Source organism: Hypanus sabinus, chromosome 27 (assembly GCF_030144855.1).
Source record: "Hypanus sabinus isolate sHypSab1 chromosome 27, sHypSab1.hap1, whole genome shotgun sequence".
Classification (NCBI taxonomy): domain Eukaryota; kingdom Metazoa; phylum Chordata; class Chondrichthyes; order Myliobatiformes; family Dasyatidae; genus Hypanus; species Hypanus sabinus.
This window is the reverse complement of record NC_082732.1, coordinates 549,338-577,117: the sequence shown is the minus strand read 5'-3', so window position 1 is coordinate 577,117 and position 27,780 is coordinate 549,338. Positions and strand designations below refer to the sequence as shown.

Here is a 27,780-nt window from a genome sequence, read left to right as displayed (position 1 = left end):
AATGGTCAGTGTGGGGTGTGGATTGGTCAGTGTGGGGTGCGGGTGTGGAATGATCAGTGTGGGGTGCGGGTGTGGAATGGTCAGTGTGGGGTGTGGATCGGTCAGTGTGGGGTGCGGGTGTGGATCGGTCAATGTGGGGTGCGGGTGTGGAATGATCAGTGTGGGGTGCGGGTGTGGAATGGTCAGTGTGGGGTGTGGATCGGTCAGTGTGGGGTGCGGGTGTGGAATGATCAGTGTGGGGTGCGGGTGTGGAATGGTCAGTGTGGGGTGTGGATCGGTCAGTGTGGGGTGCGGGTGTGGAATGATCAGTGTGGGGTGCGGGTGTGGATCGGTCAGTGTGGGGTGCGGGTGTGGATCGGTCAGTGTGGGGTGCGGGTGTGGATCGGTCAGTGTGGGGTGCGGGTGTGGATCGGTCAGTGTGGGGTGCGGGTGTGGATCGGTCAGTGTGGGGTGCGGGTGTGGATCGGTCAGTGTGGGGAGTGGGTGTGGATCGGTCAGTGTGGGGAGTGGGTATGGATTGGTCAGTGTGGGGAGTGGGTGTGTATTGGTCAGTGTTGGTGCGGGTGTGAATTGGTCAGTGTGGGGGGTGGGTATGGATTGGTCAGTGTGGGGAGTGGGTGTGGATTGGTCAGTGTGGGGAGTGGGTGTGGATTGGTCAGTGTGGGGAGTGGGTGTGGATTGGTCAGTGTGGGGAGTGGGTGTGTATCGGTCAGTGTTGGTGCGGGTGTGAATTGGTCAGTGTGGGGTGTGGGTGTGGAATGGTCAGTGTGGGGAGTGGGTTTGGATCGGTCAGTGTGGGGAGTGGGTGTAGATTGGTCAGTGTGGGGAGTGGGTGTGTATCGGTCAGGGTTGTTGCGGGTGTGGAATGGTCAGTGTGGGGAGTGGGTGTAAAATGGTCAGTGTTGGTGCGGGTGTGAATCGGTCAGTGTGGGGTGTGGATTGGTCAGTGTGGAGTGTGGGGTGCGGTTGTGGAATGGTCAGTGTGGGTGTGAATCGGTCAGTGTGGGGAGTAGGTGTTGGGATGTTCAGTGTGGGGAGTGGGTGTGGAATGGTCAGTGTGGGGTGTGGAATGGTCAGTGTGGGGTGTGGAATGGTCAGTGTGGGGTGTGGAATGGTCAGTGTGGGGTGTGGATTGGTCAGTGTGGGGTGCGGGTGTGGAATGATCAGTGTGGGGTGCGGGTGTGGAATGGTCAGTGTGGGGTGTGGATCGGTCAGTGTGGGGTGCGGGTGTGGAATGATCAGTGTGGGGTGCGGGTGTGGAATGGTCAGTGTGGGGTGTGGATCGGTCAGTGTGGGGTGCGGGTGTGGAATGATCAGTGTGGGGTGCGGGTGTGGAATGGTCAGTGTGGGGTGTGGATCGGTCAGTGTGGGGTGCGGGTGTTGGGATGGTCAGTGTGGGGTGCGGGTGTTGGGATGGTCAGTGTGGGGAGTGGGTGTGGATTGGTCAGTGTGGGGTGTAGGTGTGGTTTGGACAGTGTGGGTGTGGGTACGGATTGGTTAGTGTGGGGTGTGGGTGTGGAATGGTCAGTGTAGGATGTGGGTGTGGATTGGTAAGTGTGGGGAGTGGGTGTGGATCGGTAAGTGTGGGGAGTGGGTGTGGATCGGTAAGTGTGGGGAGTGGGTGTGGATCGGTCAGTGTTTGGAGTGGGTGTGGATCGGTCAGTGTGGGGTGTAGGTGTGGTTTGGACAGTGTGGGTGTGGGTACGGATTGGTCAGTTTGGAGTGCGGGTGTGGATTGGTCAGTGCGGGTGTGGATTGGTCAGTGCGGGTGTGGATTGGTCAGTGCGGGTGTGGATTGGTCAGTGCGGGTGTGGATTGGTCAGTGCGGGTGTGGATTGGTCAGTGCGGGTGTGGATTGGTCAGTGCGGGTGTGGATTGGTCAGTGCGGGGTGTGGATTGGTCAGTGCGGGGTGTGGATTGGTCAGTGCGGGGTGTGGATTGGTCAGTGCGGGGTGTGGATTGGTCAGTGCGGGGTGTGGATCAGTTAGTGTGGGGTGTGGGTGTGGAATGGTCAGTGTAGGATGTGGGAGTGGATGGGACAGTGTGGTGTGTGTGTATTGTTCGGTCAGTGTGGGGTGTGGGTGTGGATTGGTCAGCGTGGGGTGTGGGTATTGATCGGTCAGTGTGGGTGTGGATCGGTCGGTGTGGGTGTGGATCGGTCAGTGTGGGGTGTGCGTGTGGTTTGAACAGTTTGGGTATGGAACATGGATTGGTGAGTGTGGGTGTGGATTGGTGAGTGTAGGGTATGGATGTGGGTGTGGATCGGTCAGTGTGGGGTGTGGGTGTGGATCGGTGAATGTAGGGTGTGGGTGTGGATCGGTCAGTGTGGGGTCTGGGTGTGGATTGGTGAATGTAGGGTGTGGGTGTGGATCGGTCAGTGTGGGGTCTGGGTGTGGTTTGAACAATGTGGGTATGGAGCATGGATTGGTGAAAGTAGGGTGTGGGTGTGGATCAGTCAGTGTGGGGTCTGGGTATGGATCGGTGGGTGTGGGTGTTGTTTGGACAGTTTGGGTTGTGGGTCTTGATGCGAATTGGTGAATGTGGAGTGTGGTTTGTTCAGTGTGGGGTGTGGGTGGGAATTGGTCAGTGTAATGTGTGTGTGGTTTGGTTAATGTACGGTGTGTTTGTGAAAATGTCAGTGTGGGTGTGGAAATTGAGGCTCTGTAATGTAAGATGTGAGGTGTTAGTTATGAGGTGTGAAGTGTGAGGTGTTGAGTTGTGTGGTGTCAGGTTTGAGGTATGAGCTGTGAGATTTAAGGTATGGGGTTTTAGATGTGAGTTATGAGGTGGGAGGGGCGAGGTGTGATGTGTAGATCTGAGGTGCTGAGTGAAGATGTTGATTGTATGTATTTTGAGTTGTGTGAGTTCTGGGATATTGGGTATGTGCTGTGTGGTGTTTGTGAAGTTTTCCTTTTTCCCCTCTTTATATCATTGAAGCATGTAAATACTGACATCAGAATGGTGCTGGTGGTCCTGGAGAGTGAGGTTAGTTTTAACGTACGTGAACAGAGACACAGATGTAAACCTGTGTTTGTAATTCTACAGCATATGATGTGAGCTCCATCTCTTTCCTGCTGTGTTTTTTAATGTGGATCCTTAGGGTTGTTATAGCTGGTGTGGGGCAGTGTGGTGGTTGGGTTAAACTCCCACTACCTGTTAAATACTCCCAATGGTGTGCATCTCAATTAGCCTCTGACAACCAAGTGCAGCTCCTGGCTCTCGTGCAGCCCAGCAGAATCATTTCTATTGAAGGGAGAAGCGGCAAAGATAGATTACTGGTGTCTTAAAACCAGTTGCTTAAAACCTCATCAAGAGGGCAGCTCTTCTAAGAGGAGGAGTACACCAATCTCAAACCTTCACTGCTTTGCTGCTTTACCCACTCATAGAGAAGGTTTCAGGAGTAAACCTTGAAGAAAATTCTGGAGTTAGAATCGCAACATTGAGTTCAACGTTGACCAACAGTTATTTTGACATCACTGACGCCAAACTGTAATGGTTTCTGCTGTTTGTTTTGGTTGATCTGCTGCATGGAGGTGGGGAGCCTGTTAAATGGACAACAGCTTGCTCTCCATGTCATAATACCCTCCTGGTGTATCATATTCTATAAGTTGGGACACAACATCAATGATCAACTCCGACCATTGGAAGGGACTCATGGGATGAATTCTCTGTAATGACATACCCAACCCAGAGAGGTTTTATTATTTCACATTTTACCTGGTTCTCCTTTTGCTCCTTTTGGACCATCTCTGCCATCTCTGCCAGGCGTTCCTGGTACTCCATGAGATCCAGGTATCCCAGGAATTCCTGAATTTGTTTCTGAACTAGATACCAATAATCCCAGCAGTACCAATAGCAGCATCGGCGTAATACATCTGGATTCCATGTTGTATTGTCTAAAGTTGGAGGAGACCAAGAAACCTCAAGAGGTGAAAGAACTTACTGCGCAATTATCTAAAATCATATCATGAAAATCAATTAAATTCAAGTTTAGTTGTCATTTAACTATACAAGATTACCCATGAATATAGCCAAACGAGACAGTGTTACTTCGGGGCCAAGGTAGGATACACAGTATCAACCATCATATACCACAAAAAGCACATAGAGCACATACAAGATAGCAAGCACATAAATGTGTTAATAAGATACAGCCATGCAATAAATAGTCCAGACTTGAGCCATAGAAATGAATTACAGTTGGCTCTCCTTATCCTAGTTCTAGACCTAGGAGTCCTAGTTCATCAGTCAATGAAGGTGAATGAGCAAGTGCAACAGGCAGTGAAGAGGGCAAATGGAATGTTGGCCTTTATTACAAGGGGAATTGAATACAAGAGCAAGGATGTCCTTTTGCATTTGTACAGGGCCCTGGTGAGACCACACCTGGAATATTGTGTACAGTTTTGGTCTCCAGGTTTAAGGAAGGACATTCTGGCAATTGAGGAAGTGCAGCGTAGATTCACTAGGTTGATTCCTGGGATGGCAGGGCTGTCTTACGCAGAGAGATTGGAGAGATTGGGCTTGTACACACTGGAATTGAGGAGATTGAGAGGGGATCTGATTGAAACGTTTAAGATAATTGAAGGATTTGATAGGATTGAGGCAGGAAATATGTTCCAGATGTTGGGAGAGTCCAGTACCAGAGGGCATGGATTGAGAATAAGAGGTCAGTTATTTAAAACAGAGTTGAGGAAGAACTTCTTCTCCCAGAGAGTTGTGGAGGTGTGGAATGCACTGCCTCGGAAGATGGTGGAGGCCAATTCTCTGGATGCTTTCAAGAAGGAGCTAGATAGATATCTGATGGATAGGGGAATCAAGGGATATGGGGACAAGGCAGGGACTGGGTATTGATAGTGAATGATCAGCCATGATCTCAGAATGGCGGTGCAGACTCGAGGGGCCGAATGGTCTATTTCTGCACCTATTGTCTATTGTCCACGAGTTCCGCATATGTGGATTCAACCAACCGCGGATCGGGAAAACCCGGAAATTGAGCATTGTTCGTCTCGCGTCTCATTCATTCGCTACTTGTGTTGGAAGCAAGACGAAGGAGTTTAAGGCTAGTAAGGGATGGCTGGCTAGCTATGTAAAGCTCTACAGCTTCAAGAACTTAAAGATCACAGGAGAATCGGGATCAGCTGATGCCGAGGCAGCATCAGCATTCCCAGAAGAGCTACAGTGGTTGCGTCTGTACTGAACATGTACAGACTTTTTTCTTGTCATTATTCTCTAAACAATACAGTATAACAACTACTTACATAGCATTTATATTGTATTAGATATTATAAGTAATCTAGAGATGATTTAAAGTATACAGGAGGATGTGCGTAGGTTATATGCAAATACTACACCATTTTATATAAGGAACCATCTCTCACTGTTGAGGAGGGCAGATTGTATGTCACAGTTTTCAAGATACAAAGCTTCTCCATGTCTTTGAAGAATAGATGGAGTCTTCAGCTTTCAGTAGCTATAACACATTATGTATTTTAGAAAGAGGATCAATAGACCTGAACTTGATTTGAAATTATAACCATATAACAATTACAGCATGGAAACAAGCCATCTTGGCCCTTCTAGTCCATGCGGAACGCTTACTCTCACCTAGCCCCACCGACCTGCACTCAGCCCATAACCCTCCAGTCCTTTCCTGTCCAAGTTAAATGGTCAAACTCTTGAAGAAATGTCAGTGGTAAAATTTCTTAGTATGTGGCTGGATAATAAGCTGATACAGAAGCACCATATCAGTAAAATAACTGATAAGTATAAAGAGCTTAAAATCTTATTAGACACCTCGGGTGTCTATGTGGGTATTCTTGGGGTGCTACAGGAAAATTTTTGTTGACCATTTATATTTGTGTAATAGCTTTGTACTTGGTTTGCTTTTGGATCAGCTTCATCTTCAAATTTAAAATGTTCAGATGTGATACAAGCACAGGCTTTAAGACTGTGTTGTGGTGTAGTACGGTAGTCTCCTGTTACAGTTGTGGAGGCTGAAGTTGAACATACTAGATTAATTTGAGGGGACGGAGAAATGATCACTTTGTTGAAAGAGTGTTGGTAGATTGTTGGGAACAACACAAGAAAAGTTTTTCGATTTGGGTGGCTGGGTTCTTATCACACTAGGAATGTGGGTTTGTTGGATTATACAATATGTCCCAGTGTAGCTTTCTTGGTGACCCTACCTTGATCTTTTCCAATAACTTTAGTTGATTTTAGGTTGCATGACTTAATGAAGTCCAAGGTCCTGAAATGCCTGAGAATCTGTTGGTTCATCAGTATGTTAAGGAACATTATTGTGATATGTTAATCATTTTTACTGATAGATCAAAAGATAATTTTACAGGGAATGTTGGTGTGCCTGTTTTTTTTTGTGCCCGAAAATCAGGTAACAATAAAGAAAAACCTTACTAGCTGTTTATCTGTGTACAGCAGAATTGATTGCCTTCAGTTTGGGCTTAAAGTGGGTGGAGGAAATTTGTCCTTGTAGTTGTATTTGTTCAGATTCTTTTTCAGCTTTAACTAGTCTTAAAACAGGGCTTTCTAGCAGTAGGTCAGATTTACTGCTGGAAGCTCTTCAAACTTTATTTCATATTCAAAGTATGGATTTACATGTCTTCTTATTGGTCTCTGCACATAGAGATGTTGAAGAGAATGACCAGGTTGATCGTTTGGCCAAAAAGGCTGTTAAGAGCTCATCTGTAGGTATAGACCTTCCACTTAGCAAATCAGAAGCTAAAGCATTGGTGGGGTTAAGAATTAGGGGATTATGGCAAGATTCGTGGGATAATGGGCATAAGGTGAGACACACTTAGAGAGACCATAAAACTGCTGGGTTGATGAGAGAAGAGGGTAAAACAAGAAGGGAAGGAATTATTTTGACTTGACTGAGAATTGGGCATACTATGCTTAATTATTCCATATATCTTGTAAAACATCACTGGGGAGTGTAGGTTTTGTCATCTTTGTTAAACAGTTGAACACATTTTATTACAGTGTAAAGCATATAAGGTTGAAAGAAATCAAATGCAGGCTTCACTATGATCTTCAGGGGTTGATGGTTTTTATTTAAAAACCTTAAGTTATGGAAGTGGCTTTAATTTAATTCACAATATTGTCTTTAATTATTTACAATATATAGGTCTTTTTGGAATAATGTAGTTTTCATTTGATAAAGAACTAGTAGGGGTTTTATTTCCCAGTTTTCTACATTCCACTCCAGTCCAGTTGGTGGCAGTAATGCACCTTTAAGTTCAACTACTAACCACCATTAAAGATCAAAAGAATAAGAGGAAGGAATGGAGAACAATTCACAAATCTGCCAGGCTGCAGAGTTTCTTGCTGGGTGTTTGGCTTCATCTGGTTTCCCTTTGACTGTCTAATTCAAGGCTTATATAACTAATGCCAATTTAGTACAGAGATTCTCCAAGACATCTGAACTCTTGCAGTTCCACAAAGTGTGGACAGAATTTGGGGCAAAGAAACAGACACCACAGTTCCTGAGCATCATGGTGTGTACCATAGATGTGTACACTGGATTCTTTAAGGTTGTTATAGCCAGGAGTGGTGGTGGTGACAAGCTCACACTACCTATTCAATGTTCACAATAGCATGCACCTCAAATAACCCCTGACAACCAAGTCCAGCTCCTGGCCTCTACGTATGGCTTAGCTACTAAGCTTGGCAGGATGGTTTCTACTGACAGGAGAAGGGGAAAAGATGGGTCACTGGTGCCTTAGAACCAGTCGCTTCAGGCAGATGGGGCTAGCCAGCTATGGTTGGCACCTCACCAAGGAGGAGGAAAACTCTGATCTCAAACCTCTGTTTCCTTGCAGCTACACTCACTCACAGGCAAGGCCTCAGGAGTAAACCCAGAGAGAAAAATCCAAAGCTGTAGTCCCTAAGGCAGACCGGCAACTTCTGTGAAGCTTCTGATGCCAAACTGTATCTGTCATTCTCTACCATTCCTTTGGGTTCCACGGGTGTGTGGAGGTGGGGGGATGGGAGCTTGCTCTCTATGTCATGCTGCCCTGCCTTGTGTATCTAGACTACTGTGATGCAACATCCATTGTCAGCCTTGACCAATGGAGGCCTCAACTCAACACTGGGAATGGAGTTAGGAGGACATTGCAAGAAATAGGAAATGGTAATGATGGACAGGCTGGTGAGCTTTCATTGGAAAAGAGGTTGAAGGGATTAATTACTGAGATGTGTAAAATTCTAAGCAGAGTAAATAGAGCACAAGAGATTCTACAGATGCTGCAAATCCAGAGTAACACACATCAGGTCAGGCAGCATCTGTGGAGAGGAAACACGAGGAAATCTGCAGATGCTGGAAATTCAAACAACACACACAAGATGCTGGTGGAACACAGCAGGCCAGGCAGGATCTATAGGAAAAAGCTCTGTCGGTGTTTTGGCCCGAGACCTTTCGCCAGGACCTGGATAACTTTGGATAAGGCTTTTTTAATATACTCAATACAGGAAAACCACATCCCTGACATACTTAGTTGTTTGCCTGTTCTCCATCTCCCTCTGGGGCTTCCCCCCCCCTCCCCCTTTCTTTCTCCTGAGGCCTCTCATCCCATGATCCTTTCCCTTCTCCAGCTCTGTATCACTTTCGCCAATCACCTTTCCAGCTCTTAGCTTCATCCCACCCCCTCCGGTCTACTCCTATCATTTTGCATTTCCCCCTCCCCCCTCTACTTTCAAATCTCTTACTATCTTTCCTTCCTGACGAAGGGTCTCGGCCCAAAACGTCGACATCGCTTCTCCCTATAGATGCTGCCTAGCCTGTTGTGTTCTACCAGCATTTTGTGTGTGTTATCTGTGGAGAGGAACATTTTGGGCTGAGACCCTTCATTAAGACTGGAAAGGAAGGGGGAAGATGCCAGAATAAGGAAGTAGTGGGAGGCTAGAATGTGGTAGGTGAAACTAACAGAGTGGGTAGGTATGAGGGTGCATGGGAGGAGGAAGGAATGAAGTGAGATGCTGGGAAGTGGTAGGTGAGAAAGGTAAAGATCTGCAGAAGGAGTCTGATAGGAGATGGAGAGCAGACCATGGAAGAAAAGGAAGAAGGTGATAAGCAGGTGAGGAGAACAGAAGGGGTAAGAGGATAGCCAAAATAGAGAATGGAAAAAGAGCAGAGGGGGGATAAACTAACAGAAGTTAGAGAAATCGATGTTTATCTGGTCACATTGGAAGCTGCACAGATGGAATGGAAATATGAGTAATGACCCTCCATCCTGAGACTGGCCTCATTGTGTTAGTGGAGAAGGCCATGCATTGATATGTCAGAATGGGAATGGGACTGGAATTATAATGGTTGGCCACCATGAAATTCTGCAAGTTGCAGATGGACTGAAGGTGGTCAACAAAACAGTCTGCCAATCTATGTCAGGTCTCACAAATGTAGAGGAGGCCACACTGGGAGCACTGAATGCAGACGATAACCCAGACAGGCTTGCAGATGAAGTGTTGCCTCACCTGGAAGGACTGTTTGGGGGCCCTGAATGGTAGTGAGGGAGAAGGTGAATGGGTAGTTGTAGAACTTATTCTGCTCGAAGGCAGGAGGAACTGCCAGGAGGGAGTTCAGTGGAAAGGGAAAAATGGAAAAGGGAATCACAGAGTGAGTGATCCCTACAGAGAATGGGGGGGGGGGGGGAAGTAAAGATGTTTAATGATAGGGTCGTGCCAAAGTAAACTTACTTCCCAAAGCAGTTTAAATCTAAGGAACACAGGTTTAAGGAAATCAGGAGAAAGAACAGCAGGAAAATGGTATCATTTTTTTCAAAAGGGTAGCAAGAACAAGCTAGGAAACTACAGGCCAGTGGATCTGACATCAGTGGTGGTTCAATTGCTGGAAGAGATTCTATGAGTTAGGATCAACCAAATTTAGAGAGATGGTCTGATTTAGGATAATCTGCACCACATTGTAAGGAAAGCCATGTCTGGAAAAAAAATCTCCTGGAGGTAACCAATAGAGTAGATGAGGGTAGAGTTGTTGGTGTTGTCTATATGGACTTCTGCAAGGCTGTTGACAAGGTCCTGCCCAGCAGGTTAATCCAGAAGCATAGATTGCATGGGATCCAGGGAAGAAATGGATTGGATTCATAACTGGTTCAGTGGGTGATGGTTGAAAGTTGTTTCTCAGACTGGAGGCCTGTGTCTAAGTCATGTGCCACAGGGGATCATAATTGATAGAAACAAGTTGGATGGGAATGTACAAGGCATGTTAGTATGCAGATGATACGAAAATACAGTTGATGGTATTGTAGATAGTGTAGAAGGCTATAATAAATTACAAGGGAATCTTAGCCAGCTGGGTATGTAGGTTGTGACTAGCAAAAAGCTTGTAGGAGATTTAGGGGTGATCTGATAGAGGTTCATGAAGAGCACTGGATGAAAGGATGCCATCTATTTTCCGGGGTGTGGGTGCCAAAAACTAGAGGGCATGGGTTTAAAATCAGAGGCATGAGATTTAAAAGGCACATTGGGCAGTTTCTTCAGTCAAGGATGATGCATATTTGAGAATGAACTGCCAGAAATATCATTGAGGTCAGCACATTCAAAAGCCCTCTAGGGAAATATAAGGGTAGGGAGAATTGGGCAGATGGAGCAGCTCAGTTGACATGGACAAGTTGGGCCAAATGGCATTTCCATGCTGATTCACTGGGGGAGGTTAACAAGATAACATCTGAAGAAACAACAAGTGAAACTGTGACTGGAAAGACTGTTGAGAGATGATGCTAGGGGAGAATGTGAGGGGCAGGCAGTGAAGAGAATGATGTAGAATGATGGAACTAGCCTGTGTTCAGTGCCCCTATGCATCTCTGTGTACCAGACAGCTATGACAGTACACTGGTGGCTCACGGTAAGGACTACAGCGTGAGTGTGATATGATGGTGAAGTCAGAAATAGTGCAATACATGTGGCTAAGGAGATGGTGCAGGAAGAGAGGCTTCATTGTGCTCTCTTCCAGGGATCTGTGCAAATGGAGTGGTTTGCACTGGAATTTGAAGGGGATTAATATCCTTGAGAATGCTGCTTCAAGTGGTTTAAACTACACTTACTGGGAAATGGGAACAAGAGTACCAAGGCAGCTAGTGGAGTGGTTGTGGAGAAGGTACTGTAAATGTTAAGCTTACAGGAACCAAAAGGTTGAGCATGGAGGGGCTAATATTTTGTGTGTCTGTTTCACTCTAAGGAGTATTGTAGGTAAGGCAGTTGAGCTTAGGGCATGGATCAGCACATCATTGTAAATATTGGAGAGAACTGGCTGCAGGAGGGGCAGGACTGGCAGCTCTGTCTCTTGGTGTTCTGTTTTAGGCATGATAGAGAGGAAGTACTAAAGGGGAAGGGTTGGCATTACTTGTCAAGAAAAACATCAGCAGTGCTCAGACAGGACAGACTGGAGGACTCATCAACTGAGTTTGGAACTAAGGAATAAGAAAGGGAGATGGCAGACTTTTGCAAGAGAAATAAGGTTATAGAACCATAGAACACTACAACACAGAAACAGGCCTTTTGGCCCTCCTTGGCTTTGCTGAACCATTTTTCTGCCTAGTCCCACTGACCTGTCGTATCCCTCCATACAACTCTCATCCATGTACCTGTCCTAGTTTTCTTAAATGTTAGAAGTGAGCCCGCATTTACCACTTCATCTGGCAGCTCATTCCACACTCCCACCACTCTCTGTATGAAAAAGCCCCCCCAATGTTCCCTTTAAACTTTTCCCCCTTCACCCTTAATCCATGTCTTCTGGCTTTTTTCTCTCCTAGCCTCAGTGGAAAAAGATTGCTTGTACTCACTCTATCTATATCCATCGTAATTTTATATACATCTATCAAATCTCCCCTCATTCTTCTACGCTCCAGGGAATAAAGACCTAACCTATTCAACCTTTCTCTGTAACTCAGTTTCTCAAGTCCCAGCAACATCCTTGTAAACCTTCTCTGCACTCTTTCAACCTTAGTAATATCCTTCCTGTAATTCAGTGATCAAAACTGCACACAATACTCCAAATTCAACCTCACCAATGCCTTATGACTTCATCATAACGTTCCAACTCTTATTGGAATGATAGATGATTTTAACTTTCTAAGTATAGACTGGGACTCTCATACTGTGAAAGGGCTGGATGGGATGTATATTGCCAAATATTGGAGCACCACATCCCAGTCAGACAGCACTGGTGCACCGCATCACACTCCTTCTGTGTTGGTGCACCACATCACACTGAGCACTGGTGAACCACATCCCAGTCAGACAGCACTGGTGCACCGCATCACACTCCTTCTGTGTTGGTGCACCACATCACACTGAGCACTGGTGAACCAGATCACACTCAGACTGCACTGGTGCATCACATCACAATCAGACTGCACTGGTGCATCACATCACAATCAGACTGCACTGGTGCATCACATCACAATCAGACTGCACTGGTGCATCACATCACAATCAGACTGCACTGGTGCATCACATCACAATCAGACTGCACTGGTGCATCACATCACAATCAGACTGTACTGGTGCATCACATCACAGTCAGAGAGCACTAGTGCACACCACTAGGTCAGCAATGGTGCACCAGATCACAATCAGACTGCACTGGTGCATTACATCACAATCAGACTGCACTGGTGCATCACATCACACTCAGGCAGCACTGGTGAACCACATCACACTCAGACAGCAATGGTGCACCAGATCACAGTCAGACTGCACTGGTGCACCACATCACAATCACACTGCACTGGTGCATCACATCACAGTCAGCACTGGTGCACCACATCCCAGTCAGAGAGCACTAGTTCACCACATCATACTCAGTCAGCACTGGTGCACACCACTAGGTCAGCAATGGTGCACCGCATCACACTCAGACAGCACTGGTGCACCACATCACACTCAGACAGTGCTGGTGCACCACAATGTAGGTGATCACAGTCAGTTAGCCCTAGTACACCTTTTTCATCTCTCTTATTCCTCTCTCACCAATGATTGTGTCTCCCCTTGTGAATTATGCTTTTTGGAGTCTTCCATGAGTCCCTCTGTACTTCTGATGTTTGAATTTTCTCCCCATTTAGATAATAATCAACACTATTGTTCTTTTTACCAAAATGAATTGTCATACATTTCTCAGCACTGTACTCCATCAGCCACTTTTTTGCACATTATTCCAATTTGTCTATGTCCTACTGCAATTACAGTGCTTTCTCAGCACCTCTTACCCCTCTTTGTATAATCCGCAAACTTTGCAACAAAGTCATCAATTCCACTATCTGAAGCACTGACCAGCAGTTTAAAAAATAGTGGTCTGAATTCTGACCCCTGAGGAATGTCACTAGTCACCAGCAGCCAACCAAATAAAGCTGGCCACTTGCTGGCTCCTGCCTGTCAGCCATTCCTATATCCTGTCGTCCCATAGAATTTTTTCTTATTCAGCAGCCTCATGTGAGGCACCTTATCAAATACCTTCTGAAAATCCAAGAAAATGACATCCACTGCCTCTCCTTTGTCCACCCTGCTTGCTGCTTCCTCAAAGAATTGTAATGATTTGTCAGGCAAGATTTTCCTTCACAGAAACTATGCTGACTTTGACTTATTTTATCATTAGACTCCATGTACCTGAAATTTCATCCTTAATAATGGACTCCAATACTTTCCCAGCCACTAAGTCTAGGTTAACTGGCCTATAATTTCCTCTTTTGTCTTCTTCCCTTAAAAAGAGGAGTGACATTTGCAATCTTCCAGTCCCCTGGAACCATGCCAAAATCAAGTGATTCTTGGATTCCAATGCACCCATTATCTCTTTAGCAACCTCTCTCCGGACTCTGGAATGTAGTCCATCTGGTCCAGGTGACTTGTCCACTTTAAGACCTTATAGTTTGTGACGCACTTCTTATATAACAGCATTGGCACTCACTTCTGCTCCCTGACACTTGGGCCTCTGGCACACTGCTAGTGACTTCCATATTAAAGACTGAAGCAAAGTATTTATTTTCATCTTCCATTTCTTTGCCCCCCATTATTACCTCACCAGAATCTTTTTCATGTGTCCAATATTAACTCTCATTTCCCTTTTATTCTTTATATAACTGAAAAACTTCTCATATCCTGCTTTATATCATCATCTAGTTTGCCCTCATATTTCAACTTTTCCCTTGTAGCTTTTTTAGTTGCCTTTTGTTGGAATTTAAAAGCTTCCCAATCATCCAACTACCCACTCACTTTTGCTATGTTATGTGCCCTTTACTTGGTTTTAATGCAGTCCTTAACATCCCTTGTCAGCCATGGTTGCCTACCCCTGCCGCTTGAGAACAACTTCTTCTGTGGGACATATCTATCCTGCGTCTTGTGAACTATTCCCAGAAACTTCAGCCAGCTCTGCTCTGCCATCATCCCTGCCGGTACCCTCCTCCAATCCACCTGGGCAAGCTCCTCTCTCATGCCTCTGTAATTCCCTTTATTCCATTGTTATGTTGATACATGTGAGTTATGCTTCTCCCTCTCAAACTGCAGTATGCATTCAATCATATTATGATCGCTGCCTCCTAAGGGTTCCTTAACATTAAGCTGACTAATAAAATCTGGGTTATACAATACCCAATCTAAGAAAGCCTTTTCCCAAGTAGGCTTATGCTATAAAAAGCCATCTCATAGGAATTCAACATATTCCCTCTCTTGCAGTCCGACAGCAACCTGATTTTCCCAATCCCCCTGTATGTATATTGAAATCCCCCATTAGACTTGTGACATTACCTTAATTACACGCCCTTTGCAATCTCAACCCCATATCTTGGCTGCTATTTATATGATTCTCAAAACTTTTTTTTAACCCTTGCAGTTTCTTAACTCCACCCACAAAGATTCAACATTCTGTGAACCTATGTTACTTCTTTCTAAACATTTTATTCTGTCTCTTATTACTAACAGAGCTACACCATCGCCTATGCCTTCCTGCCTGTCCTTTGCTGTTAAACTCTCAACTATGACCTTCTTTCAGTCATGACTCTGTGATGCCCACAACGTCATACCGACTAACCTCTAATTGCGCCACGAGTTCATCCACCTTATTCTGAATGCGACACACATTTAAATACAACAGCTTCAGTCCTGAATCCTTTGCCCTTATGAATTTTGCCTCTGTGGTACAACGGATCTCTTTGCTCCGTCTGCAGTTGAACCCAATCATTGGCTTGTCCTTCCTTACATTCATGTTACATTCTATATTATCTATTTGCAAATCAGTTGGCTTATCTTGAATAGCAGGTATAGGTAGTAAAAAAGAAACAAGGTGTTTGACGAGTATAAGAAATGCAAGAGAAAACTTGAGAGGGAGATCAGGAGAGAATAAAATAAAGACTTTACATTGTTCTGGCAGACAGGTGAAGGAGAATGCCAACAGATTCTACAGATATATTCAGAGCAGAAAGATAACGAGTGACAAAATTGATCCACTTGAAGATCACTGGTCATCTATGCATAAAGCTGAAAGAGATGGAGGAGATCTTAAATGGAATTTTTATATCTGTATTTACTTGGAAGAAGGACAAAGGGACGGATGCAAAAACTAGTGGGGTCATGGACTGTATCTGGATTACAGAGGAGGAGGTGTTTAATTTGCAGTTTAGCAGCAAATTAAGGTGGGTACTTCCCCAAAACAGACCCCTGTGGAACACCACTAGTTAGAAGCAGCCCACCAGAAAAGACTCCCTTTATTCCTATTTTGTGCCACCTGCCAATCAGCCACTGCTTTACACGTGCTAGGTTCTCTCCTGTAATACCATTTATTCATAGCTTATTAAACAGCATCGTGTGGCACCTTGTCAAAGGCCTTCTGAAAATCCAAGAAAGCAACATTAACTGATTCTCCTTTGTCTATCCTGCTTGTTATTTTTTCAAAGAAATTCAACCTTTGACAGGCAAGATTTTCCCTTGAGGAAACCATGCTGACTACAGCCTATTTTATCATGTTTCTCTTCATCCTTAATAATTGACTTCAATGTTTTCCCAAACACTGAGGTCAGACTAACTAGCTTAGAGTTTCACTTCTTCTGCCTCTGTCTCTTCTTAAAGACTGGAGTTACATTTGCAATTTTCAAGTCTTTCAAAACCATTCCAGAATCTTGTGATTCTTTAAAGATCATCGGGTAAAATTGCAGTTAGTGAGATGTTGAAGGGTAACATGGGGGCGAAATCCAAAAACATGATACATAAGGATTGAAGTTGTAATAGGTGAATGAATTCAACTATAATGCATGCAGTATACAGAATAAGGTAATGATTTTTTAGTGCAATTAGAGATTGCTAGATATGTTGTGGGCATCACTGAGTCATGGCTGAATGAAGATCAATTGGAGTGCAACATCAGAGGATACATACTGCATTGAAAGTGCAGTAGATTGACAAGTAAACTGCATCAGGAATTTTGTGATGACACCAAGATTGGGGGTATAGTGGTCAGCAAGGAAGACTATCAAAGCTTGCAGCAGGATCCAGACCAGATGGAAAAATGTTCTGAAAAATGACAGATGGAATTTAATGCAGAGAAGTGTGAGATGTTGCACTTTGGGAGGACCAACCAGGATAGGGCCCCTGAGTACTGCAGAACAAGGTACCTGGGATATCGTTCAATTGTTTTAAGATCATATGACATATGAACAAAATTAGGACATTCAGCCCATGGAGTTTGCTCCACCATACCATCATGGCTGATCCCAGATCCCACTCAACCCCATATTCCTGCCTTCTCACCATCCTTTGATGCTCTGACCGATCAGGAAATTATCAACTTCCACCTTAGATATACCCATAGGCGACCTCCACCACAGTCTGTAGCAGACTATTCCATAGATTCACTGCTCTCTGGCCAACAAAATTCCTCCTTGCCTCTGTTATAAAGGGTTACCCCTCAATTCTGAGGCTGTGCCCTCTAGTTCTGGACACCCTCACCATAGGAAACATCCTCTCCACATTTTCCCTATCTAGTCCTTTCAACATTCAGTATGTTTCAATGAGATTACCCTGCATTCTTCTAAATTCCAGTGAGTACACCACCAAAGCTGCCAAACACTCCGCATATGTTAACCCTTTCATTCCTGGAATCATCCTTGTGAACCTCCTCTGGACTCTCCCCAACTACAATACATCCTTTCTGAGATATAGGGCCCAACTCTGTGTGGCCTGACTAGTGTCTTATAAAGCCTCAGCATTATTTCCTTGTTTTTATATTCTATTCCCCTTGAAATAAATGCCAACATTGTATTTGCCTTCTTTACCACAGACTCAACCTGTAGATTAACCTTCTAAGAGTCTTACATGAGGACTCCCTCTGCACCTCTGATGTTTGAACCTTCTCCCTGTTTAGATAATAGTTCCCTTCATCAAAATGCATTATCATACATTTCCCAACACTGTATTCCATCTGCCACTTTTTTGCCCATTCTTACAATTTGTCTAAGTCTTCTTCAATTGCATTGCTTCCTCAGCATTACCTACCCCTCTTTTGCCATAAAGCCATCAATTCCATTATCCAAATTATTGACAATGTGAAAAGTATTGGTCCCAAAACTGACCCCGAGGAACATTTCTAGTCACTGACAGCCAACCATACAGAGCCCTTATTCCCACTCGCTGTCTCCTGCCTGTCAGCCATTCCTGTATCCATGCCAATATATTTCCTGTAACACCATAGGGCTTTATCTTGTTTAGCAGCCTCATGTGCGGCACCTTATCAAATGCTTTCTGAAAATCCAAGTAAATGACAACCATTGCTTCTCCTTTGTCCATCCTGCTTGTTACTCCCTCAAAGAACTCCAACAGATTTGTCAGGCAAGATTACCCTTTACAGAAACTATGCTGACTGACTTATTTTATTATTAGTTTCCAAGTCTCTCAGCACCTCATCCTTAATAATAGACTCCAACACTTTCCCAACCACTGAGGTTAGGCCTATAATTTCCTTTATTTTTCCTTCCTCTCTTCTTAAAGAGTGCAGTGACATTTGCAATCTTCCAGTCTTCCAGACTATGCCAGAATCAAGTGAGTCTTGAAAGATCATGACCAATGCATCCATTATCTCTTCAGCAACTTCTCTCAGGACTCTGGGATGTAGTCCATCTCGTTCAGATGATTTATCTACCATAAAACCTTTCAGTTTGCCTTGCACTTTTTCCTTTGCAATAGCACACACTCCTGCACCCTAACACTCATGGACCTCTGGCACACTGCTACCGTTTTCCATAATGAAGACTCATGCAAAGTACCCATTAAGTTCATCTGCCATTTCTTTGTCCCCCATTGCTACCTCACCAGCTTCATTTTTCAGTGGTCCAATATCAATTCTTACCTCCCTTTTACTCTATATAACTGAAAAAAAAATTAGTACCCTGCTTTATATTGTTGGCTAGTTTGCCCTCATATTTAATCTTTTCCCTTCTTATATATTTTTGTTAGATTTTAAAAGCTTCCCAATCACCCAACTTCCCACTCACCTTTGCTACCTTATATGCCCTTTCCTTAGGGACTGGTTTTATGCAGTACTTAAGTTCCCTTGTCAGTCATGGTTACCTACCCCTGCCACTTGAGAACAACTTCTTCTGTGGGTCATATATATCCTGCGTCTGATGAATAAACTATTTCCAGAGACTTAAGCCAGTTCTGTTCTGCCGTCATCCCCACCAGTATCCTCTTCCAATCCACCTGGGCAAGCTCCTCTTTCATGCCTCTGTAATGCCCTTTATTCCATTGCGATACTGATACATGTGACTTATACTTCTCCCTTTCAAGTTGCAGAATAAATTCAATCATATTATGATCACTGTCTCCTAAGTGTTTCTTTATAATAAGCTCCCTAACAAGATCTGGGTTATAATACCACAGCCGGTCTAAGATAGCCTTTCACCTAGTAGGCTCAAGCTCAAGCACAAGCTGCTCTAAAGAGCTATGTTGTAGGCATTCAACAAATCCCTTCTTTTGTGATGTGCTGTGTCATACGATGAAGGTGACATGATCTTTCTATGATCTTGACCGTTCTATGAAAATTTTTCTTGAAATTGGTTTGCCATTGCCATCTACTGAGAAATGTCATCACAAGGTGGATGACCCAATCCTTTAGCAATACTCTTCTGAGAATGCCTGCTTGGCGTCAGTGGTCACGTAACTAGGATTTGTGATATACTCCAGCAGCTCATATGACAATCTGCCACCTACTCCCATGGCTTCACTTGACCCTGATCAGGGAGCTAAGCAGGTTCTGTGTCTTGTCCAAGGATAGCCTGTAGTCTAAAGGAACAATTTATATCTCCTTTGGTAGAGACGTATCTCCAATCCTCCACCTTAATCTGGGAATATAGATCCCTGATTCTTCAGGTAGATAGAGTCACAAAGAAACCTTTTGGCACACAGGCCTTCATAAATCAACATATTGAGCACAGGAGTTGGATGTCATGTTGAAATTGTATCAGACCTTGCTGAGGCCTAATTTGGTGCTTTGTACGCAGATCTGGCCACCCACCTACAGGAAAGATAGCAGAGAAAATTTACAAAGATGTTGCCAGGACTTAGGGACCTAAGTTGTAAGAAAAGATTGAATAGGTTAGGGCTTTATTCCCTTAAACTAAGATGAGTGAAGCACGGAGGAACATCTGGTGAAACTTTTGAAATGCCTGTTTTGCTGCCACTGCTATAGTGCGATCGGAAAGTCTCCGGGAGGAAGGCCTCGAATCCTGGGCTTTGCCTGATGCTTGGCAGCCGGGGATGGGGTCAAATCGCTCGGCAGAGATGGTGCTCGGCGTCGGAAGGCTGGTCGGAGGCTCGAAGTTTTCGGACAGACTCAGAGTTGGCTGTGGTCGAGTGCTTCCAGGGGGCTATATCGGCAAGGTTGCGGTGCTGGAGGGTTCATGGCAGGAAGAGTTTTTCTTCCTTCTACCGTCTGCATGAGATGATGGACTGTCGGGACTTTGGGACTTTTTTTTTACCGTGCTATGGTCTGCTCTTTATCAGATTACGGTATTGCTTTGCACTGTTGGAACTATATGTTAAATTATGTGGTTTTTGTCAGTCTCTTATCAATTATGGTATTGTCTGCACTGTTGCAACTAAATGTTAACTATAACTATGTGGTCCTGATGAAGTGTCTCGGCCCGAAACGTTGACAGCGCTTCTCCCTATAGATGCTGCATGGCCTGCTGTGTTCCACCAGCATTTTGTGTGTGTTGTTGTTATGTGGTTTTGTGTAGGTTTTTGGTTTGTTGGGTGGTAGTGCTGGTCTCTTGACTTGGTGTGTCTGGGTAGTCTTGTCTGATGGGTTTGGAGTTCCTTTCCGGGGAACATGCTAAGATGGTAGCACGATATTGATATGCAGCAGCCTCTCCGGACTCTGGATTGGGGATTACCAAACATTATGTGGTTTTTCTTGTGTGGTCTGTTTTGTCATGTGCATTTTTTGTGATATCATTCCCAAGAACGTTGTCTCATTTTTTAATTGCATTGCATTTGTGGTTTCTAAATGACAAAAAACTGAATCTGAATCTGAATCTGAGTGAAGGAAGACTTGATAGAAGTATTCAAAGTTATGAGGGTATAGGTAGGGTAAATACTTTTTCCATTTTTTCTACTGATCTTGAGGGAGACTTCAATGAGAGGTTATGAGTTAAGGATGAAAGGTGGAATTTGAAATGTTTAAGTAAGTGGAACTTGAGGGGGATCCTCTTCACTCAGAGAGTGGTGAGAGCATAGATCAAGATGCCAGTGTAAATATGGATGCAAATTTACCTTCAAAATTTAAGAGAAATTTTCATATGTACATATGAAAATGTGAAAATATAGATCTATGAAAATATGAAAATGGAGGGGTATAGAGGGCTTTGGTCTAGTTGTAGGTTGATGGGACTAGGCAGATTAATGGTCTAGCATAGACTAGGTGGATTGAAGGGCCTCTTTCTATGCTATATTGGCTATGACTCTACAGGTAGATAGACAAAGAGGGCGGGCTGGCTTTGTATGAGAAAATAAATCAAATCATAAGAAAGAGGTGACGTAGGATTGGAAGATGTAGAACCCTTTTGGATAGAGAAACGACTGCAAAAAGATCCTGCTGAGAGTTATATACAGGACTCTGAACAGTAGCCAAGATGTGAGGTACCAATTACAACAGGAGTTGGAAAAGGCATGTAAAAAGAGCTGAGGGAAAGATGGAGGTTTGGTCAAGTAAATCTGTTGATGGTGATGAGGAGCATTAATATGCAGGTAGATTGGGAAAATCAGACTAGTGCTGAATTCCAAGAGAATGTACGAGGGGTGATTGATAAGTTCATGACCTAAGGTAGAAGGAGTCAATTTTAGAAAACCTAGCACATCTACTTTTCAACATAGTCCCCTCCTATATTTACTCTGTTAGTCCAGTGGTCGTGGAGCATACAGATCTTGGACCTCCAGAAAGTGTCTGCAAATGGGTGATTGATAAGTTCGTGGCCCACAGTAGAAGGAGATCAGTTATACAGCTCTCGTTACATGCAGATGCAGTTCAACACTTTTGAGTGATTATGCAGAAAGTTTGAAGTTAATAACATCGCCTACCTTAGGCCATGAACTTATCAATCACCCCAATGCATTATTAACTTCAACCTTTCTGCATATCAATGATATCAGGGGTTATCAATCACCCCTGCTGTGGACACTTTCTGGAGGTCCAAGACAATTAGGTAAAGGAATTCTTTGGAGGCAGTGATTATAATCATCATCATCAGTGATCACTCGTAGTCGAGTATGATTCTTCTGACTGAAGGCACCAATCCACAGTCCTATGGCAAGTGTAGATCATTCAATTGGTGGTGGATGTAACTGGTTGGGCCTTTCCCACTCTCTCCTTCCGTTGAAGCTGCTTTTTCGTAGAGGCACGGTGGCCATATTCTTTAAGCTTTGCCATCCCCTCAGAGACCATCTCCCTCCAGCATTTCTTATCCAGTGCTAGTTTCTCTCATCTATTCCTGTTGATGTGGCACTTCCTAGGTGGGTATTGATATTATCCTTGAACCGCTTTTTCTGCCCTCCAGGAGTGTACTTTGCATCACTGAGTTGGCCAAACAGGAGATGTTTAGGGAGACGGGGGTCAGGTATGCGGATGATGTGGCCAACCCATTGCAGTTGATGTTGAGCCATGATTGTGGCTATGGAGTTAATGTTAGTTTCCTCCAGGATGCTGGAGTTAGATTGCCTGTTCTTCCAGCTAACTCTCAGAAACTTATGGAGGCATTTCTGATGGTAAATTTCTAGGGATTTTATGTGCTTGCTGTAGTAGCTTGTCTATGACTCCCATTCCATATAGCAAGGAGGGGAGGACTATAGCTTTATAGACTAGACACTTAGTGTTTATCTTGATATTGATTTTGAGTTGAGAGTTAAGGGGCAAAAGTTTAGGGGTATCACAAGGGGGAACTTCTTTACTAAGAGAGTGGTAGCTGTGTGGAACGAGCTTCCAGTAGAAGTGGTAGAGGCAGGTTCGATTTTGTCATTTAAAGTAAAATTGGATAGGTATATCAACAGGAAAGGAATGGAGGGTTATGGGCTGAGTGCAGGTAGGTGGGACGAGGTGAGAGTAAGCTTTCAGCATGGACTAGAAGGGCCAAGATGGCCTGTTTCCATGCTGTAATTGTTATATGGTTATATGACATCCCAATCTTCAGAAACCCTCTTTCTCAGCCTGGCAAAAGTCCCACTCACACAGCCTATTCTGTGATTTACTTCAAGGTCAATGTCGGCTCTTGAAGAAAGATGGCTGCCAAGGTATGGGAAATGATCAGTGTTCTCCAGAGGGATGTTGTCAACTTGGATGGTTGGAGGTTTAGCAGCTTGATCTGGAGCAAGTTGGAGTGGGACTTGGGTTGTCTTGATGTCAGGAAAGTCCCAGGAGTTTGTATGCTCTGCCAAAAGCATCCATTATGCACTTCAGGTCCTCCTTAGAGTGAGCTATGATGGCATTGTTATCTGTATATTAGGGCTCCACAATGGAAGTAGTTAACACATTGCTCCCCCCATCTGTACTATAGAGAATCTGGACTCCTTGTGGGAGGTCTTGGACTATGAAGTGAAGAATGGTTGAAACAGATTTGGGACAGTGATGCGCCTCTGTTGGACCCTGGTCTCAACCCTAAAAGGTGCTGTTTCAGAGCTGCTATTGCTGATGACTATTTCACTCTTATCATTGTGTAAGAGTTGTTTGTGGCTGAAAGCTTCCAGACTTCTCTGTTCTGCTCCTGGCACCACTTCCTGATCGCCACAAGGCTTTGTTGGTCGATTGGATTACCAAACCAGGAGAAAAGCCTATGTGTCGGGTCTTTTAACATGGCGAGACTGACACACAAGCAGCCACTACATGATCCTTGACAGTGAAAGGGCCAGATTCCAATAGCATAGATACCAAGATGATTGGGGGCCCTCTTCTGTTGTAGCCTTCCTCCACCTTCGCAGCTGTTGTGGTGGTCCTCATAGTTCCGAGATTCCAGAGACCCTAATTTACCACCATCTTCTGCCTGCTCCGCCATTGAAGAAATGAGAAAGGATCTAAAAAGCGTAGATTGGGACAGGTTGTTCTCTGGCAAGGATGTGATTGGTAAGTGGGAGGCATTCAAAGGAGAAATTTTGAGAGTACAGAGTTTGTATGTTCCTGACAGGGTTAAAGGCAAAACGAATAAGAATAAGGAACCTTGGTTCTCAAGGGATATTGGAACTTTGATAAAGAAAAAGAGAGAGATGTATAACATGTACAGGCAACAGGGAGGAAATAAGATGCTTGAGGAGTACAAAAAGAGTAAGAAAATACTTAAGGAAGAAATCAGGAGGGCAAAAAGAAGACATGATGTTGCTTTGACAGTCAGGGTGAAGGATAATCCTAAGAGCTTCTACAGGTATGTTAAAAGCAAAAGGATAGTAAGGGGTAACATTGGTCCTCTTAAAGATCAGAGTGGTTGGCTATGTATGGAACCAAAAGAAATGGGAGAGGTATTAAATGGGTTTCTTTGCATCTGTATTTACTAAGGAAACTGGAATGGAGTCTATGGAAACAAGGCAAACAAGTAGGGAGGTCATGGAACTTATACAGATTAAAGAGGAGGAGGTGCTTGCTGTCTTGAGGCAAATCAGAGTAGATAAATCCCCAGGACCTGACAGGGTATTCCCTCAGACCTTGAGGGAGACTAATGTTGAAATTGCGGGGGCTCTGGCAGAAATATTTAAAATGTCGGTATCCACGGGTCAGGTGCCGGAGGACTGGAGGATAGCTCATGTAGTTCTGTTGTTTAAAAAAGGCTCAAAAAGTAAGCTGGGAAATTATAGTCCGGTAAGTTTGACATCGGTAGTAGGTAAATTATTGGAAGGAATACTAAGAGATAGGATCTACAAGTACTTGGATAGACAGTCAGCATGGCTTTGTTTAGAAATAGTCTGCATGGTTTTGTGCATGGTAGGTCATGTTTAACCAACCTATTAGAGTTTTTCAAGGAAGTTACCAGGAAAGTGGATGAAGGGAAAGCAGTGAATGTTGTATACATGGACTTCCGTAAGGCCTTTGACAAGGTCCCACATGAGAGGTTAGTTAGGAAGATTCATTTGCTAGGTATACATGGCGAGGTAGTAAATTGGATTAGACATTGGCTCAATGGGAGAAGCCAGAGAGTGATAATGGAGGATTGCTACTCTGAGTGGAGGCCTGTGACTAGTGGTGTGCCACAGGGATCATTTGAGAAACTGAGTTACAAAAGAAGGTTGGATAGGTTAGGACTTTATTCCCTGGAGCGAAGGAGAATGAGGGGTGATTTGATAGAGGTGTATAAAATTATGATGGGTATAGATAGAGTGAATGCAAGCAGGCTTTTTTCACTAAAGCCAAGGGAGAAAAAAACCAGAGGTCATGGGTTAAGGGTGAAGGGGGGAAAGTTTAAAGGGAACTTTGGGAGGGGGTCTTCTTCATGCAGAGTGGTGGGAGTGTGGAATGAGCTGCCAGATGAAGTGGTGAATGCGGGCTCACTTTTGACATTTAAGAAAAACTTGGACAGGTATATGGATGAGAGGGGTCTGAAGGGATATAGTCCAGGTGCAGGTCAGTGGGACTAGGCAAAAAAATGGTTCAGCACAACCAAGAAGGGCCAAAAGGCCTGTTTCTGTGCTGTAATGTTCTATGGTTCTAATCTTTCAAGAATCATTACATTCTGAAATGGTTCAGGAAACTGGAAAATTGCAAATGTCATTCCAATCTTTAAGAAGGGAGGGAAGCAAAATAAAGGAAATTATAGGCCAGTCAGTCTGACTTTAGTTGTAACGGTGTTGGAGTCCATTATTAAGGATGAGATTTCAGGATTCTTAGAGGACGTGATAAAGTTTCCTCAAGGGGAAATCATTACAATTCTTTGAAGAAATAAGAGGCAGGATAGACAAAGGAGTCTCAGTGGATGTTTACTTGGATTTTCAGCAGATCTTTAATAATGTTCCTCACATAAGGCTAATGATCATAAGAGCTCATTGTATTATAGTAAAGATACTAGCATGGTTAGAAGACCGGCAAGAGTGGGATTAAATGGGGAGTCCTGCCGAAGGGTCTTGGCCTGAAATGTCAACTGTACTCTTTTCTATAGATGCTGCCTGGCCTGCTGAGTTCCTCCAGCATTTTGTGTGTGTTGCTTGGATTTCCAGTATCTGCAGATTTTCTGTTGTTTATAAAGGGGGCCCTTTCTGGCTGACTCCTGGTGACTAATGGTGTCCCACAGCGGTCAGCTTTGGGACTGCTTCGTTTCACATTATATGCCAATGAATTTGATGCTGGAATTGATGGCATCATGGCCAAGTTTATGGATGATACAGTATCGGTGGTGCAGCAGATCGTGTTGAGGAATTAGAGAGTCTGCAGAAAGACCTAGAAAGATTGGAGACTGGGCAAAGAACTGGCTGACGGAATATAGTGTAGGGAAATGGATGGTCATGTACTTAGGTAGTAGGAATAAAGGCACAGACTCTGTTCTAAATGGGGAGAGAATTCAGAAATCACTTGTGCAAAGGAGTCCTCATGCAGGATATCCTAAGGATTAACTTGCAGGTGAGCAGGTGGCAAGGAAGGCAAGTGAAATGTTAGCAGTCATTTTGAGGGGGCTCGAATATAAAAGCAAGGATGTAATGTTGAAAATTTTAAGGCACTGATCAGACCCTGCTTGGAGAATTGTAAGCTGTTTTAGACCCCTTATATAAGAAAATATGTACTGGCTTTGGAGAATGTATGGAGTATGTTCACAAAAATTATTCTGGGAATGAAAGGGTTATCTTATGAGGAGCTGAGTGTATTTGCTGGAATTTAAAGGAATGGGGAGGATAACATTGAAACCTATTGAATATTGAGAGGCCTGGATAGAGTAGCTATGAAGAGGATGTTTCATATAACAAGGAAGTATAGGACCACAAGGCACAGCCACAAAATAGAGGGATTTCCTCTTTTAGAAAAGATTAAATTCTTTGGCTAGATGGAGGTGAATCTGTGGAATTCATTGCCACAGATGGTTACGGATACCAAGTCTTTGGGTATATTTAAAGCGGACAATGATAGATTCTTGATTAGATCTCATAACTCTTCTCAGACTATTTGTAGTATCCATCACCTAAAGGTAACATCACATTCTAGTGCTAAATTGAGTAATATCAATGGATGAATTTGGTTCAGTTACCTCTACATTTAAATAATCAGTAATCCCTGTGACATTTTTCTCATATTTAACATCAAGTTTCACACCAGCATCTCAAGCAAACCCTTCATAGAATTATTAGTTTTGAAGGGGTTGTTTTTACAAATCTCATATCATGAATCATTTCAATATATCTAGTTAATAAAGTATGAATATTTGAATCGATATATTCTTTGCAAAGTGTCAAAGTTTTGAATTCTTACCTTATTTTCACTTGAAAGATTAGAGGGAAATGCGAAGCAGCAGACTTTAATGTAGCCCAGTGGTTTTGCACAGTTCAGACCTTTTTGATGGCAGTGAAGGAGAGAGGGGGAGAGGGCGGATGGGAGGGAGAGTGGAAGCTGGAAGTTTAGTGTACAATGGCTCACAGTGAATCATCTGTCTGAACAAGAGGGCCAACTTTCACTTCTTGTTTTATTCCTGGCACTGAAGTTGTTTGTGAAATATTTATTGTCTAATGTTCAGATTAAAAAAAATTTAGAGTTCAAGCCAATGGTGCTAAGCCAACCTCTTCACTTTACTGTGCTTTCTGTGCATAACACTGAAATGAAACATGCAAGCAAAAGATTAATTAAGAAAAAACAGAGGCTTGTGATTTTAATTAACAGCATCAGATGTTACCAAAATATTTACTGAGTTTGTTGAAGTGCTCAGAAGTAATTTTTTTTTTGAACGTTTGGATCTCATGGATATTATGGGTCCATCAACATTCTGGCCTCAACTGAGTAATGAATGAAGCATTTCTGGTGATTTTCTGCTACCTAAGTTCTAGTACTGACCATTGTGGACCAGATGTGTGGCATTTGTAGACCAGAGTTAGAATTGCTGTAATCTGTCAGGAAACGTAGAGGAGGCTTGACCCAAAAGCAGAGCAGTGGAGGTGATTCAGTGATGAACGATAACTTTAAAAATAAACTGAAAGTACAAGCCACAAGGGGCCACAATATGAAAGACAAAAGATACTAAACCCTACAGGCACAAGGTAACTGAAGATTAGGAACAACTGATTGAGGCTGGCTGGTTCGATGGGTGAACTGTGGATGACAGCAGG

The 27,780-nt window shown here is 43.8% G+C and overlaps 1 protein-coding gene across 2 annotated transcripts in view; it reads right to left on the bottom strand.

The window, feature by feature from the left end:
- Nucleotides 1–27,105, bottom strand: part of LOC132381966 (complement C1q subcomponent subunit C-like) — a 32,155-nt gene extending 5,050 nt beyond the window's left edge. Inside the window, exons 1-3 of one of the 2 annotated variants that reach the window (XM_059951669.1) lie at nucleotides 26,933–27,105; nucleotides 19,475–19,522; nucleotides 3,718–3,896 (exon numbers count right to left, since the gene is read on the bottom strand). In XM_059951669.1, the coding sequence (XP_059807652.1) occupies nucleotides 3,718–3,886 (169 nt within the window). In that variant the 5' untranslated portion in view covers nucleotides 3,887–3,896; nucleotides 19,475–19,522; nucleotides 26,933–27,105. The remainder of the gene's footprint in view (nucleotides 1–3,717; nucleotides 3,897–19,474; nucleotides 19,523–26,932) is intronic. The other variant, XM_059951668.1, reaches the window with a different exon arrangement.
- Nucleotides 27,106–27,780: the final 675 nt, after the last annotated feature.